This window comes from Chelonus insularis, unplaced genomic scaffold (assembly GCF_013357705.1).
Source record: "Chelonus insularis isolate UGA/USDA-ARS -01 unplaced genomic scaffold, ASM1335770v1 contig_406_pilon, whole genome shotgun sequence".
Taxonomy (NCBI): domain Eukaryota; kingdom Metazoa; phylum Arthropoda; class Insecta; order Hymenoptera; family Braconidae; genus Chelonus; species Chelonus insularis.
This window is the reverse complement of record NW_023276563.1, coordinates 740,249-757,653: the sequence shown is the minus strand read 5'-3', so window position 1 is coordinate 757,653 and position 17,405 is coordinate 740,249. Positions and strand designations below refer to the sequence as shown.

At 27.5% G+C, this 17,405-nt stretch overlaps 1 protein-coding gene and 1 long non-coding RNA gene across 3 annotated transcripts in view; both read left to right on the top strand.

The window, feature by feature from the left end:
- LOC118069257 (zwei Ig domain protein zig-8-like) overlaps nucleotides 1–3,005 on the top strand; it is a 95,634-nt gene extending 92,629 nt beyond the window's left edge. The window contains exons 8-9 of one of the 2 annotated variants that reach the window (XM_035087232.1): nucleotides 1,096–1,238; nucleotides 2,578–3,005. In XM_035087232.1, the coding sequence (XP_034943123.1) occupies nucleotides 1,096–1,238; nucleotides 2,578–2,693 (259 nt within the window). In that variant the 3' untranslated portion in view covers nucleotides 2,694–3,005. The remainder of the gene's footprint in view (nucleotides 1–1,095; nucleotides 1,239–2,577) is intronic. The other variant, XM_035087233.1, reaches the window with a different exon arrangement.
- Nucleotides 3,006–8,144: 5,139 nt separating this feature from the next.
- Nucleotides 8,145–12,697, top strand: LOC118069231 (uncharacterized). Its single transcript, XR_004690595.1, has 3 exons — nucleotides 8,145–8,214; nucleotides 10,232–10,517; nucleotides 12,515–12,697. It is a non-coding gene; the product is annotated as an uncharacterized lncRNA (long non-coding RNA).
- The last annotated feature ends 4,708 nt before the right edge of the window (nucleotides 12,698–17,405 follow it).

Here is a 17,405-nt window from a genome sequence, read left to right as displayed (position 1 = left end):
TGTGAGTCTGACGAAATATAACAAACAAAATTTAAGAAAGAAATGAAAATGTAGCTTTGTGTACTCATGGTAATCCAAGAACGTGAATATGCATTCACAACGCCAATACTACGAGTGGTTCGTTACTGCACAGTAAACTGTGTTGATCGAATTATCGCCAAATTCGATAAGCATAGCCAAACCCTAATAGATTTCAATGAAACCAAACGCCAATTCAATAAAATGAAAACTTATTTTATTATTAAATTCATACTCATATTCAAATTTACTTCAGAGGATATTTTTATGATTTATTATTGAATGTATCAATACTATAAATTTTTAAATGTTAATTTATTGAAATAAACAATCTCAACCTATTTTATTTACAATTGTTTTATAAACATATTGAATTATGACTGATGGAAAATGATCTTTAAAATAATTTATTGGTTAGCGCCGTGTATGACAATTGTATTTCCCTATCGATGGTGAACCTTTCAAACAATTCTAGCAAAATAAACTCAGGCCAGTCAAATATCACTGATTAAAAAAACTTTTTAGCTATTTAAACTTAGATTCTAAATAAGATGCTAATAATTAACTAGAGTATTTATTAAACCGTGAATTAGATAAGTAGACTCTAAAAAAATTTGAAAAGTAGTATCTCAACGAGTAAAGTGAATGAATATTGAGTATTATTTAACAATAACAGTAAGCTAACCCATGGAGCCACTTGTAGATAATGAATGGATAAGTTGTGAGAAAAAGTTTTTCAATTAAAGTTTTGAACTAAACCAGCAGAGGTAGAGTCTACTATGCAGCTTACGAGAATTCACGCCATAGCCTCTTGTTTGTTAGTCAAGTTACTTATTTATTATTGTTTTTATTCTATTCAATGTACTTATATGGAGGTTAATTTCAGTTCATGTGGCATCTACCTCTAATCATAATAACTATAGTAATATGATTATTATAATAATTATTATAATAAGAATTATTATCACTACCATGATGATTATTGCTTTTGTTGAATATATTAATACTGCCACTACTAAAGCAACTGTCGACTCTGAATATGAGTTCAAAATAAACTTTTAATTAATGTTATTTTAGTGTGAAGACAGACTTGATGGATGTTGGTGCAAATTCAACGTTGAGTATAGCAAGAGTGGGACCAGCCGACAGTGGTAATTACACATGTGTTCTCACTACCATGCCAGATCAGCCTGCAATTGTCCATGTTCATGTACTAAACGGTGAGGGCCAATCATTAAAAATTTTAATAACTTCTTTTAACCTCAAAGAAGCCTGCCTATCAAACATTCTGTCTAAATTTCCTATCTTTCACCATTTTTATGGGAATGAAAAATTTTAATAGTCATGTTTGAGCAGTTTTTCTTTCAAGTCATTCAATTTTTATAATTATTTTTATAGAAAACTAAGATTCAAAGTTAGTACCTTTGTCAACAAATCTGATTTAGAAATAATTGAATTTTGATTTATAAATGATATATATGATTTATGTGAACTTTTGAATCATTTATTCATCTAAGCATTTTTACGCATAAATAATTTCCATAGCAATTAATACATCATAGCATTCTGTTCAATTGATCGACTATTTGAATACGAAATCACGTTAAATTGAGCTGAAACTAAACATCTATTAACCATCAATAAACTGAGTCTTAATATCAAATCTGTTTCGTGCCAATATCAGTAAATCGTCCTGTTTCAAATGAAATTAATTAATAATAAAAAAATATCTTTCAATAGAAAAAGTATTACCAGTACTAAAAACACCTCTATTTCCACTGCAACAAAATTTGGATTTTGTATGGATGAAAAATTTTCCAATCAACTCTATAATAATTTAAATGGAATTTAATATCGAATGATTGTGAATAATTTATCTAATCAAATAAATACTTTAATTTATTAATATATTATGCGTATTTACGAGGACATTTTTTTAATCATTTAATGTATCTGTCAATAATCATTAACACATTTATTCCTCTGAATAAAATTTTTCAACAATTCTGTACAAATAATTCTTTAGCATAATTCAACATTAATATTGTTTGATAAAATATCAAGTATTAAATTACTGGGTAAAAAATTTTCAACAAAGCTTGAATGAAAAAATAATGTAATTCAAGGACTTTTTTTATAAAAAACCGATGCCGTAATTTTTTGCAATAGTTAACACTCCCAACTCTAGTATCTCCTATTGTTCTTATGCTAGCCCCAACACTTGACAGCTTGAAGACAAGGTACTGAAAGGGGTTACAGCCCCTTCTAACAGTCTACCTATCACAAGAACACTCAACCGAATAGCCCTCAATGATGTTCTTTTGTTTGAACTTTAGTGAGTTTAAATTCACTATTAGATAGCTATAAATATCCACTCATTCTTTACCCTTAAATATTTCCTATACGAAACAGAGGTATTGTCACTTTCAAAGCACGTTCTATTTTCTTGTTTCGTCTTTTTCATCAAATAAAAGAAGCCCCTTTGATATATTCTATATCTTTTCTAGTAATGTGGACATGAAAGAGATGAAATGTTTGAGTGACCTTTTTTTGTTTCAGGAGAAAGTCTAGCCGAGTTACATCATGGCACAGCAAACGTGCAAACAGTCCAGGACACCTATCCACTAGTTTTCTTTGGTTTTATCCTGGCACAACTGCTCTTAGTACCGAGATGAAGAATCGTCAATACCAACAATTCTATTGTAAAGACGATAAAAAAAAGTGACAGTCTATAGAACGATTGAAGTGAACAAATCATCATTCTTATATCATTAAATAATTGATAAAAGTGTATTCGTGAAAGACAATTTACGGATGTTTGAGTAATTTATATATTTATCGGGAAAAAATATCTATCAATGATAAAAATTGATGATGTGATTATTACATTCATAATTCAATATCGTCATCACCAAAAAAATATATGCGAATTTTGTAAAAAAAAATTACCTAATTGAGTTATCGAATTGTTTAATTGTTCTGTTTTTTGTTAATTGACTGTCTGAAATTCTTTTTGAATGATGTACATAATTTATAGTTGAATCATGATGAAAGATATAAGGTTAATGTATAAAAAAATTGTTATTATTTATTGAGTATTAAAAAAAAAAATAAATCGTATGAATTTAAGTAATTAACATTTACATACTATCAAAAAAAAATTGTAATTACTGTTAATATTGTTTGCAAAAAATTTAAGAAAGCCATTGTTGAGAAGATTACAAAAGAGTTTACTACAAATCTGGCAACAATTCAGTTTATGCTCTTCGATGGTATGCAAAATTAATTTAATGTGTTTTGATGCATGTAAATTTCACGTTGAATATTTTACATGGATTCTGAAGTCAATTTCAAGAGCATGGTGATGCCTATTTCAAGTTGTTAGTAAAGTTCATGTATGACATGGAGAAGAAGATTAGAGAAGTTCGCGCAAAGCGATTGTCTTTGAAGAATATTTCTTATGCTTCGGGAAATCTGCACATGAATACGAATGAAGTTTCAAGAAAGGTAAGAAAACTAGAACAGGCAGGAAATTTGTACAAAAATATGGAAGAAACGTGGGAACACATTAGAAGTAAGATGACACATATCTATAAAAACTACTTGCACAGAAATTCAGATAAATTTGGTCACATAAACCTCAGTCAGTTTTAAAACTTCACTGATTTAAAATTTAATAAAAAAAGATTCTATCCAATAAGCAATTAATAATAAAATACTTATTTTAGATGTGAGATTTACGAGGAGAAATAAAATGATAATAAAAAAGAGTGTTACAAAAAATAAGAAAATGTTCCGGAACTTAAACCCACACTTCAGTGACTCCCTGCTTGCTTTACAAGTCCCAATAGTACAATTGCAAACGACCACTTCAGACTCCAATGTCATGCTGAGTATCACTTCCGAGTTTTTCAAAGTGTCAACAACGTTTTTAACAAAATGACAGTCTAATCGCTAATGCTCTACCATTAACAACTTTATGGTAACTTTATATAGGTTTGTAACTCATACAAAAGTTTATTTAAATTCAACTTTAAATTTTTCTCAACTTCTTTTTCAATTTTTTATTTAATTATTTCTATAGATTTCTCGTAGGTGAAAAGAAACTAATTGTTTAACAGAAAATTTTGTTTGGTCCATGCTGTCGCAAAAAAATTAACATTTTAAACAAAATAACTACACAAATTGTGGTAATTAGATGTAAACTCTTTACCAACAAAAAAATATTTAAAAGCAGATAAAAATATTCTAATTAACCTCACTTTACTTACTTTTCCATAACAATTTTTTTAATTACTGTTTTGTATAATTTAACATTAAAAGTTTTCTATCATTAAAAAACCATTAAAACAATTGCATTCTCTAAACTCTTTTTTTTTGTTGTATATTACATTTTAATCATTCAAATGAAACTATTCAGAACCATTTAATTTTATTTTATTAGAATAATTACAAATAGAGTAACATTACAAACAGATTATGGGAAGAAAATGATTAAAGTTATACATTTTTTTGGCTAAGTGAAATGTTGTCATTTAAGTTAGAGTATTCAACTAATTAAAAAATTTCAATTTTTAGCTTACATTTGAAGCAGTAAATATTAAGAAGGTAAAAGTATAATAGAAAAATACGTTAGTGGTATAAAATTACATGCAACCGTACCAAAGAGAATAATTTTTACCAAGCGAGCTCGCAAGGACACTAGCGTCCTAGAAGTAAAAATTACTTCAAGAGTCAGCCAGCGTGGAATACATGAATGCATTTTCTTCTTTATTCGGAACCGCAACCATTTTAATCAAAAAAATTTATTATATTTTATAGGATACTTAAAATGTCTCGAGAAAAAAATATCTAAAGAAAGTGGTTGTTAATATTATACAGAAACTGCAATGTAGCTACTTTCTTGTATATTATTTCTTTACTTAAACCGTGCAACAAAGAAAATAAATGTGATTTAACTATAGTAAATGCTACCATTATTTTTTATTTATTCGTTTTGCCAAAATAATAAAGGAGCTTACTATAATGATAGCATTAGACTGGTACTTTCAGAGATTTAGATTTCGATCAGTTTTGTGGATAATAGAATAAACTTTTTGAAAACTTTATATAAACCAATAAGTTTTCAACAGTGGAAATGAACTACTTATTAAAACAGGTAAAAACGATATTTTTATCACCAATTTTTCTATCTCTTTCTGATTAAATTGATTTTTATTTTATTTATTGTTTAGATACACACCATCCATCTCCAAAGGGTATTTTACGTTGATACTACTTCATAGTAATGAAAAATTATTTTATAATTTACTGTGATAGCTAATTCTTGCAAGTTAAGCTCTAGATGTTTGCAATTGTTTTTAGGTAACACAAATAGGTACTACATAATTTAAAAAAACATAAGAATAAAATTACACACAAGAGCAAAAATAGCAATCAATACAAAACATCTTTCCAATATAAGTGGAAATATATTTCAATATTTTTTATCGACTAGAAAATACAAACAATGAAGTTGAGAATAATAGATTAACAAAACAGAGCTATTCAAAAAGTTATAAAAATAGAAATTGAAGTGTATACACTCAATATTGAGAAAGTATCACTGATACTCTACAACATTTTATTAATAAACCGTATGTAATGTATTTGTAATTGGACAATATGAAAAATTTAACGTTATGAGTTATCAATGATAACAATAAAATTATTCGAATAATATAAAATTGGATAATGTACAATGATAAAATTTGATAATATCGGGGAATTAATATTCGAACAAGGAATAAACACTGTTAGGAATAAAATATTAATATTTAATTATTGTAAAAGGATTCATTGAATAATGGTTTCATTACCAGAACCATATACAAAGCTTATCAACTGATACTCCTAATTTCAAAAATGTTTTATAAAACATTATTCTGATGGTTATTTATTACATGATATATCATATTTATAAGGAACATTATTGGAACCATACCAAAAATGTAACGAGATATGAGAAAAGTCGATTTAATTAATTTCCCTGTGTTATATTTGTGTCATTACAATTGTTTCCCTCTGCAAGTTTGAAGTATTGAAATTGTACGAATGGGAAGAAATTCACACGGTTAGTGTGTTATACATTTCGAATGAACAATAGCCATACGCCAAGTGACACATACTCTATAAGTGAGAATAACCATTTGTACATATATATCATCAACAGCATACGAAAGAGCAATCGAATAAATTGAAGTAACAATATAACTAGCAAAAAAGGTAAAATTGCTGTCTTTTTGAATTGTAAACGTTTATTATATTTTCTCAATAAATCGCCCTATACAAATAGACGTGGAACAATAGCAAGATCAATATCACGACCACAATTCATGAAACAAACAACCCGTTAAAATCTTTTTTTCATGCTAAACCACTAAAACACTTTGTTGAAATCATATAAAGAGTACTTGTTGAACAACACCTTATCAAAATAGTTTATCGAATTAGAAATTTATTAATTGATCATCAGACTGTAATATCCATTTTTCTATGCTATTTATTAAGTTATCCATCTCATTTGTGATGGTCCGTTACATTGTTAATTATCGCAATAGATAGAATGTTCATTTGACGTGAAATCAATCATTTAAAATTGTAGCATTTTAATATTTATTTCAAATTATTTATTAATTAACCATGAAATGTGAGCTAGAAATATATCGATTACAAAAGTTAGTGAAGCATAAAATTTTATTCAATTACTTGTTTTTATTCGATATTATCGCATTGTTAATACGGATACCGAAATTTATTTGATAGGTTAAAGTCTCAGAGTTTAATGAAATAATGTTATCATAATAAATTCCAGTTTTATTCAGTTTATCGGAGATTAATTAGTTAATTAATTATATATTTACCTGTCTAAAAACAATATAATAATGCTCCAATTGTTCTATGCTCCAAACGAAGATTATTAATACATTGCACTTTCTATTCAAAATTTTTTCAATACAAACTCTATATTTAACTAAAAATATATATACGATTAAAATATAAACACTAATAACTTTTTATAATTTATTTATTTGAATTATTAATTCTTTCAAACATATTGAAACATAAATTAAAAATGCTTGAACGCGACAAACAACTTTTCGCCATGATAATGACGCACTTTTTGAAAAAACAGCGACACCAATGGCGTCCTTTGAACTATTTACGCAGTTCATTTGTCAGCTGACTGGTGGCCTACAAATATGAAAGTAGGTCAAGTTTATTGCCTTCGATATATTATTCAAAAAATCCCCATAGAGTCGTCAGTTAGAGTTAAAATGCACAATTTTAATAAAAACATTAATTTTAAAAAAAGATTTTAAATTGATTTAATTAAATAGTTACATAAATATAAAAACAAAACAAAATCTCTAATAGAAATTCATGGTATAACACAAAGGGGGCCCCTCACTGCCATATGACGTCATCTTAAAAGTTCAAAATGGCGATATATGTGTTTGCAGGAATCCTCCAGTGAACATTACTTTAAAATTTTGCAAATACCAAACTTCTGAAATATATATAATAAACTGATAATGGTATCATACATCAAATTTCATCTAATTTAACATTATTTCAGTAATTATTTTTTTGAAGAACAATAAATTAAAGACAATAAAATAACTGACAGTGATATAACGATATCTTTAAAAAAAACTTAACCATGGAAATATTAAATATTTTGTCTATAAATTATTAGTTATTTATTACAAACGACATTTTTCGTGTAATTTAGTATAATGAGTATGTGTATGTGCTGTATGGGACGTGCCAGTAGTAAAGTAGATGAATGGTCCGGCTTCATTTTATTGTGAGAACACAATTAAGCTGTGTGGTGACTAATATGATACCAGACATGTAGTAAGGTATATTTGATCCACATCATAAATATATTCATTTTATAAATGAACTTACAAATGGTTTTTTATTTGCAGTACTTTTATTTCACTGTAATGTTCTATCAAAAGTTATATTTAAATTGGAAGGATGCAGAGAAATAACTACAGTACGATTAATAAACCAATATTCTTTATCAGATGAACATTCCTCTAATTGCATAATTTGTTCGCCTCATAAGTCTGTTCATATTCGGTAATTATAATTCTGAATGAAATAGATAAGCTTACATTGCATTTGATATCTGCAAATTCAAATAAGGTAATATTTTTTATTTTCGCTTGTATTTTTCATTCATAATAGTTTGATTAAATAATTCTATATTGAGCATTGGTAATTTTATTTTTTTCAATTATTTTTGAAAAAAAAATAATTCATGAGATAAATTAGTGAACTGAGGTCAACTTTTATCATAATTATAAATTTGTAGAGACCAAACCACAGAACATTTCGTTCCAATTGTCACTGTTTTTACTCTAGTAATTAAACCATTACCAAAATTTACATATATGAACTAATTTAATGATATTTAGTCTTTAATTATCCAAATCCGCAAACGCTAATCGATACATTCAAACAATATCTTTTACCAATAGCATCATTTATGGAACGAACATGTTTCTATTGATGTTAAATAGGGTTTATTACTCCTTTAATAAATTTTTGAAACATCTAGATGTTTAAATCAAATAATTTACAATTAAGTTTTATTAATCAGTAAAGTTATATCTATTAAATACTTTTTAATATTAATCCATAAGAAATTCTACATCTTAAATTGTCATAGAATCTCTTTACAACCTTAGATTATTTCAATTACCATTAGTTCACCTTAGAGAAGGATCTTTGTCGCTTTGAGATCAGTTAATCTCTCATTAGCATTACATCATTTCTATTTTCTCCTAGCATTGTCAAATTTAGGTTAATTCTTCAAAGAATTTTGGATTAGTACAGTTTATAATGTTCTCACTTGTAGGAAATAACTAACTCAGCTGCATTCATCAAGACGTTTTATTTCATTCAATTAAGGATTGAATAAGTTTAGTCAGAATTTCGCGTCATTAGACCCGATATATAATTCAATGAATTCTTCCTAATGAAATGCATGAACAAAAGTTGTGCGAAGTTAATTTAATTTCTTTCATTGACTGTAATGTTCATAAAAACGAAACTTGTTTCAAGAACTTATAGAGCTGAACAAAACAGAGTACGTTTGTTTGTACAAATGTAGGTATATATGTATAACATATATATATATATATATATATATGTTACAAGTCATCTAGACAGAGTGGAAACACTCTCCCAATTATACACTGCACGCGCTAATTGCACGTGCCCAAGTTCTAACCAGTCTAGTACGCTGCCAAAGTTTATTCGCGATGGACGAAGCCAACTAGCACGTGTCTCACATTGTAATATGTCTAGAATAAATTCTACTTACATACTTGTTTTAATTATTTATACAATCATTCATTCAACTCAGTTAAATACCATAGCTTTAATTACCTACTACTTAAAGCAAACATTTTATTTTTGAAGCCACATGAGAACTTGGGGAAAATTCGCTGTATAATTATTTTTTATATTGCTTGGTATAATTCTAATTGGGTAGAAATATTATAAGTACTTGTTTCACAGCCAAATGAATGAAAAAAAATCTGTCTGGGTTTATATGATCCACTTCAAAAACACTACATTTAAAAAATTCAACGTATTTTCAATTTTAATTTATTGTTTATTAATCATAATTATTAAGCAAAAAAAAAGATTTAGAATATATTATTATTTGTCATAGACAAGTTGTAAATACTTAATGTTTCCTATAATACCATTTGATCTCATAAATCACTAGACATTGAAAAAAAAAAAAAAATAAATAACCATAAAATAGATGGTAGCATCGGAGATAGCTTGAACACAAGCTGTGATAGTTGCATGATAAACCTATTTAACAGTCATTAACCTGCTTGCTTCAGTTTATTGATGCATCAAACGTGACCATAGCTTCCTGAAGCTTCAGTCACTTGACCAACAGGTATATAAAACGTAAATGACCTATATAATTTCTAATATATATATATACATGATACAGACAAGCTGTAGCTTTAAGATGCCATTGTCTTTTATTCAAGTCAATACGTAATAGTAAAAAATCTCTATATGAGAATTATCATGAAAGATCTCAAGAACTGTTTTTTTTTCAGTCTTCAACTTTTTCTATTTGTGAAAATGATAATAAGTAAATAAATGGAAGTTTCTTGAACCTCTTCAACAGGTCACGACAGTTAATCTAACTAGAACTGGACTTGACTCTCACTCTTATTTCTCAAAAGAGCAAAGAACTTGAGGGAGAAGTTTGCCAGTTCGGTGTAAAATTACGAGATATTTCGACAGCTGTAAAAGAAGTTAAGAAAAAAATAACTCATGAGAAACGACAAATAACTGGAGTAGTTGGAGAAAGTTATGTAATTTTTTCAGATGGAAAAATAATTAAGGGACTGAAATATAAACAATAAGTTCGAGGAAAATTGATCAATAGTTCATTGGAACGATAGCGAAAGGTAATTTTGTTATACCATTCCATTTAAAAAGTTAAATAGAAAATTTTTTCAGCAGCTGGACAAAGTATTAATGAAATCAACCCATGGAGTGAAAATGTTCTCCATTTTAAAAACTGATTGAAACTCAGGTGTAAATGTACAACTCAATTCATTCTAATTCAATGAAATGATATAATATATAATTGATTGCAGTATAAACAATCATTAAATATCATTGGCTAATTTAAAAAATGGGTAAGGTGTATACCAGCAAATGTCTAAATGATCAAAAATTAATGTAATGGATAATTAATAGAACGAGCATTTAAATTTACATTCTGTTGATTTTGCAGTTAATAATTAGAGTAAAATAATGAGTGAAACAGAAATAAAAAATATGTGTTTTCAATTATTGTTAGGAAGAATAGAATAAATGGTACGTTAAATAACTTTATTGATCAATTAAACGTAATAATAAGCCATACATTGATCTATTGAGTTACTTTTTATAAGTTGGCTTCAGTGACAAATATAGTTATTCGATAAGACTATAAATTATCAAACTGCTTGCTCATTAAATTCATGACAATCAATAAATGTCGCCCGTCATAACATCATAACTTCACTTCACTACTGAAGTCATGTATACAAATCTGTCGATCGCACTGTGAAATTTTAGTAAACGCGAACTTTACATGATTTAAGTTTGATAAGTTTGCAACTATCGCGTGGCTGTCCATCGGCCGACGAATTACTTACTAGATCTAGGCATTGAGCAAAAACGTGATTTGAACTTCTTTACTCGGTATTGTTTAATAGGTAATTAAAAACCACTGCAATCAATAATAATTCTGAAATGGCTTACACAGAAAACAATCAATACATAGTAGTTCTAATTGTTATAACAACAAATAATCTAATCAATGTTAAAAAACAGTTGTTAGATTTATTAAAGAACTTCAATGATAGAATGGGAATGAAAAGACATTTTTATGTATAATTATAATTTTAATTAATTTATTTCAAACTAATATTCATAATTATTATTGTTAGTAGTCAATTTTTTCGCCCGAGTAGTTATCTACTAATATTGTTAATTTGGAAAGTGCGTATGTATTAAACTGATAATCTGCATTTGTCGTAATTACATATATTGAATAAAAACGTAAATAGGTCATAGCTAATTTTTTTCCAATTTTCTGATAACTTTCCAATATATCCAATATGCTCTGTAATATTGGAAAAAGAATAAAGAGACGGTCATCAATAATGAAATTTTGATTATAACAGAATCAAATTATTTTCATCATATGTAAAATGTCAAATTAGCAAATTGAATTAATTTGTTCCATGACAAAATTAAATTTCAAATTTTTCAAACTTGTAAGACAATGAATAGAATAAGTTTTTTTATGACAATTGTGACAAAATCATCTTAAAGAGCTCCTAAACAGTTCTTGAAAGAAGTAAAAAATCCAGAGAAATGGCTCCCCTTTGCTTACAGTACCTTTCTACATTCTCACCACCAATACCTATCCTATACTTTTTCTTTGGTTTCCCATCGTTCGAAAGTACATTAACGGGAGCCCATTAAGGTTTCTTTCCTCGGTAACAAATACTTCCACAACGTGAACATGTCTTGGCATATTGAACGTATCCTAGTTCACCAAGATTATTTCAATTTATGCGAACATTTTTAAAGTTTTAATACGGTTATTAGAGTATTAGTCCAAGTAATAAATATTCACAATACGTTTTTTTATAATTAGTTATTGATTAAAATATGCTTTGAATAATTTTTATTTAATTAAAAACATTAATTCAATTAAAATCTCTCATAGTTTCCAATCAATTATGTTAACAATTTACAAAAAATATTTAATAAAAATGATACTTATATCAAGTACTTATTCAAAGTTTATAACAAAAAATTGAAAGAAAATGCAAATGTTTTCTTAAATTGTTCTTTATATTATAAAAATTGTAAGGCTCCACTAATAAAAACAAATGTTTTCCAGATATGACTCAAAAAATCAGACACTCACTGCACAGATGGAACAGCTCGATGTGAGAATGGCACGTACCAGGTACCTTTTCGAGAAGAATAGTTATGAGCTAAAAACGAGGAACATTTTCTAAAGTGTAAGATTACCCTTTAAAATTCCGATGGTTTAAGAAGCTCTGAAATTTTTTTCTTCAGATTACGGTGATATTGGATCTAAAATAAACCTAAAAAAATCGAAGAATCTTATATAATAACTTTGAAAGTAGCGATTTGAATAACTTAGAGCTTTCAAGTACACAAAAGGTTGATTATTGAGAAAAGCATATCTGTCATCTTTATCTGGCATTAATACAGTCAAAGGGAAAGAGATGGAGGGATGAAAGGAAAACCAAATTTTTTAGAGAAGCTTCTAAAATAATGTCGTGAAAGAAATAAAATGGCTTATACAAGTCGTATAACATCATGTAACACGTGCTAGCAACGTTGAATGACTACATAAGAACCCGCAGATTCGCTTTCTGAGCTCCACACTTGTATTTCTGCAACTACTTCATGAAATCTCTCTACATACATGAAGCTAAGAAATTGCATACAACATTCTTGAGTGGCACTTAAGCATTCCACTTGCTTACATAATAATATGGCCAAACAATAGATTTTATTTATTTTTATTTCCTGCACTTATGTGTTTTATGATACGTGGTGCAATTTGAACAAAGTGGATAATTTAATTTTTGGCCAAAAGTATAAAGTATTCATCAGTTTACAAATTTTATATACAAAACATTTAGAGAAAGCTTTGAATAAGAATTGTATCCAACTTTTGAATGATTCTCAGCTCATTGCTTTGTAATTGTATTTTCAGAAGTTATATTGTAAGAGTTCAAAGTTGAAAGCAACGGTCAATAACTTGATTAAGGAAAGTTGAACAACATTTGCTAGGAAAAAGCATTTTGTAGTGAGAGAGTAAGCTTTTAAATGCTTCACTTAGATTTTTTTCCAAAATTTTTTTCACGCTATAGACGTTCTCAAAGCTTTGATTAAAAAATTAAAGGTTTATTTCTTCTTTGCTCTTTTTTTTAACTTTTTGCTGAATGATAAGTGAGAAAAAATTTTGAATTGGAGATTTATATTCAAACAAAGATTACAGGAAATGATCACAATGAATTCCTAATTTAAATAACATTAACATCATTATTATTATTTATTAAAAATCTGAATAATTTTTAATTAAAAAGAGAAACAAACAAAGTAACTTTGCTTATTGTTGATAAAAAATTTTTTATGAATCAGTTTTAGTGAATTGTTTTTTATCTAGATATTTTTTTTTATTGATGTAAATAAATGTGCATAGAAAATAAAAGAATATTTAGCTTTGTGATAAAATATTTCAAAAGTATATTTCATTTAAGCTGGATTCAAATTGTGACGTGTTTCATATCAAAATTGATTTATAAAAATCTATAAAGTCGGTAAAAAATAAAAAAAATGCATCATAATGTTAGAAATATGCAAATAAAATCTGCTCGTAGTAAAATAAATGCGGTCGTTTTCCCAGATACCTTATTCAAGGCTCAGTAATATGGTGAAATTTATTGTCGAACTGAAGCAGTCAAGTCCACTGAGCATTCCCTCTGTGGCCGATTTCATTGGGAATCGAATGCATATTCTATTGTTACATTTGTAGGCGGTTGATAGTTTACGTATACTTGTAATCATATAAATGCAAGAGGTACAATTGGTACAAGATATAATACATAAACATTTCTTTGTATTAATATAATAGTAAATTTATTATATCGTACACCGTATTTAGTCAGTATAAACATTGCAATTAATTATATTCATTTATAAAGATACTTAGAATGATTTCATAAATTTTAACTGTCAAGTTTATTTATATATTTCGAAACAATTACTTTTATTAGTAGTTATTTTTTATTTAAAAAAATTAAGATCAATAATAACATTATGTTTGATCCAGGAATATTGTTTTTTTGGTCTCCTAACTAATGACTCCGTCTTACTTTCTTTTCCAGGTCTGAATTTACTCTTCTATGAGTGCCATATCACGCAAGGTGTCTTAAAGATTGAGTGGACCATTATCAAAATTCAAGATTAAGGCCAGATTTAAATTTTTATCTGAGAAATCAATTGCAATCACTAAATCATAAGGATATCTCTAAGAGTAGTTTTGGGCATATATGAAGTAGATGAATATTTTGATTCTAACGCTGAAATCAACAATTCATCTTTATTTTTGACTCAAGCTCCATTTTTCCCTGTTCATTATCATTTTCTTGAACAATTGCAACTTCTAGTACACTTAGATTTAGATCCTAATTGATCTATTATATTTTGATATAATTCAATCGTATAATTATTCCTCATAACAGATTATCTTTTTACTTAGTTACCAAGTCATATCACAGATTAAAAAAGTTGATAAATCATTGAAATAACAACTTTCACAGCATAAAGTTTAGTGTCATTGTGACTCTAATGGGTTAATACTGTCCCCAGTCGCACGGGAATTTACTCCAATTGCGTTTGCTTAATTTCTCAAGGGAATGCACGTGAGCGCGTGAAATTTTTTTTCCATTCCATCCCTCTGGCAAGTGAATCCTATTGATGATGAAATAAACATTACTTTCTTTGAAAATATCCAATGAGAATGAATTTTTCAATGATTAATTTTTTTCTCTTTTCTCTTTCACAATCTAACATCAGTCTGAGTAACAATGAAATATGGTCATATTTGGCCTTGATCATGTTCTCCTATAGTTTACCATAATGCTATTGAAATAAAAATCTTTTTAAAAACTATCAATTTTACAAAATAGAAATTTATTGTTACACAGATGTTCAACAAATATAAAAGAATTTTAATTAAACCTAATAATTTAATCAGCTATAATTGCACATTTTTTTAACTCCTTAATAATACTGATCATTAAGACGAAAAATCTTGCCACAGCAATAAAAAAAAACAGCTTGAAAGTATTGTATAGTAGTCTGATATAATGATTCAACCATCTGCTGTAGCATATTACATCTCACTGAATTTTTTATAACTTCCAAGAGATAAATGTCTTCAAATATTATTAATTACCTATTAACTGCAGAAAATATTAGTACGTACAGATAAAATGAAAATGATTTGGAAACATAAAATATTATTACAGACAACTATAAAAAGTAGATGAATTTATTGTAAAAAAAAAAAAATAACATTTATTGCAGCTGCATCACATTTTTGTTGCAATTAATTCTACGAGATATTTATATTATGCATGAGTCATGTAATAAAAAAGACCGAATAACTTATAACGAAAGTGTTATTTAAAAATTGAGCAGGGATGAAATTATTCAACTAAAACAACTAACCGCAGTAGTTTAATTTAGTTACATAAGCACAAGCACGAGATTGTTGAAGTATAACACCGATTTAAAGTTATAATTATACATTGAGAGAAAAACAAATTTATTGAAAGAGCCATTCTCTGTGTTAGTTTTCTTTACAGCTAAAAAAAGTCATTTTTAAATTTAATGGTTCAGATGACTAAGTTATTGATCATTTTAAAATACATTCTATGAAATTAAACAAATTTCGAGATAGCAATTGTTGAATAAAGGAAAGAATTCTTAAAATAAAGAGTCTTAATGTTATTGAAATTTATTGAGTAATTTGATTTCTATTAGTTTGATAAAAATATCCTTCAAAAGATCAATAATCACCAATAGCTTGCAGAGGATAACTAGTGCATTCGGTGCTCATGTGTATAATTGAAACTAATTAGAAGCAATTGTTAGAAGGAATCCAAGATATTGATTGGTTTCTCCAGAAGTAGGAACTCCTTTGCATAATGACACATAATTATGAGTTTAATTACAATGATTGGTTAACCAGATCACCAGAATAATTCATCTAATATTTTCCATCACTGCTTGAACTTCAATAAATGTTTTTTCAAAAACTTGCAATTTTTTCTGATAAATTACTTTTAATTAAGTAACTGTCAAAATTGAAGATATTATCAGATTTAATTTGTTTTATTTTATAAGTTGAATGAATTTATTGAGTCACCAATTGCTAGATAATTAAAATTGATTTAATAAAAAGAGAGAAATTTGTAAGTTATATTTAATACATAGCTTTGAAGCGACAAACTATCCTTGGTGGATTGCGGATGACCAAATAGCGATCCAATTTAACTTTTGGTGTGCTCAGATGTCTGGTGGTTGTGAAGCCAAGGTAAAAGTCGAGAAATCTTGTTGTCTTTTAGTGTGATTTATGTGGCATCGATTGTCGATTTTCTATGATTTACCAACTCCCATGAGAATTTGATTCATGCAGGTGACAGATAGATATTAAATCAAATAACCAGTTCTAAAATAGGTGAGTCACTTTTTTATATTCTAACATTCATCAAATTTACAAATAAATCTTTCTAAGTTCTATCATTTAATTAATGATTATTTTTAGGCTTCAAATTAAAAGAATGCAATATAGTGGTCCTATTTTATTCCATGTACCTCCTTTTAAACTACTATTTAAAGTTTATAACGTTATAAACTAAAGGTGGATCAGGGAGATGTTTACCATAAAAGACTGGCAAGTATCTTGGAGTATGTTGCTCGTAAAGCTCCATTGGTCTACGATACGGTGCATTCCACTTTTATGGGGAGTAAGTATCACTCGTTCCCAAGACAGTATTCTATATATTATTCCCAGAATTCATACCTTTATCTAGAGTGTCCCAGAGAAACTTTAAATTACTATTCAATGTGAAAGTGATAATTATTTTATAAAGTTATCAAAAATTATAAATAAGATTCATCATAAAGATTTATTGATTTTTGTTGGAAACATTTTTTTAATACATACCATGTACTTTGTACGT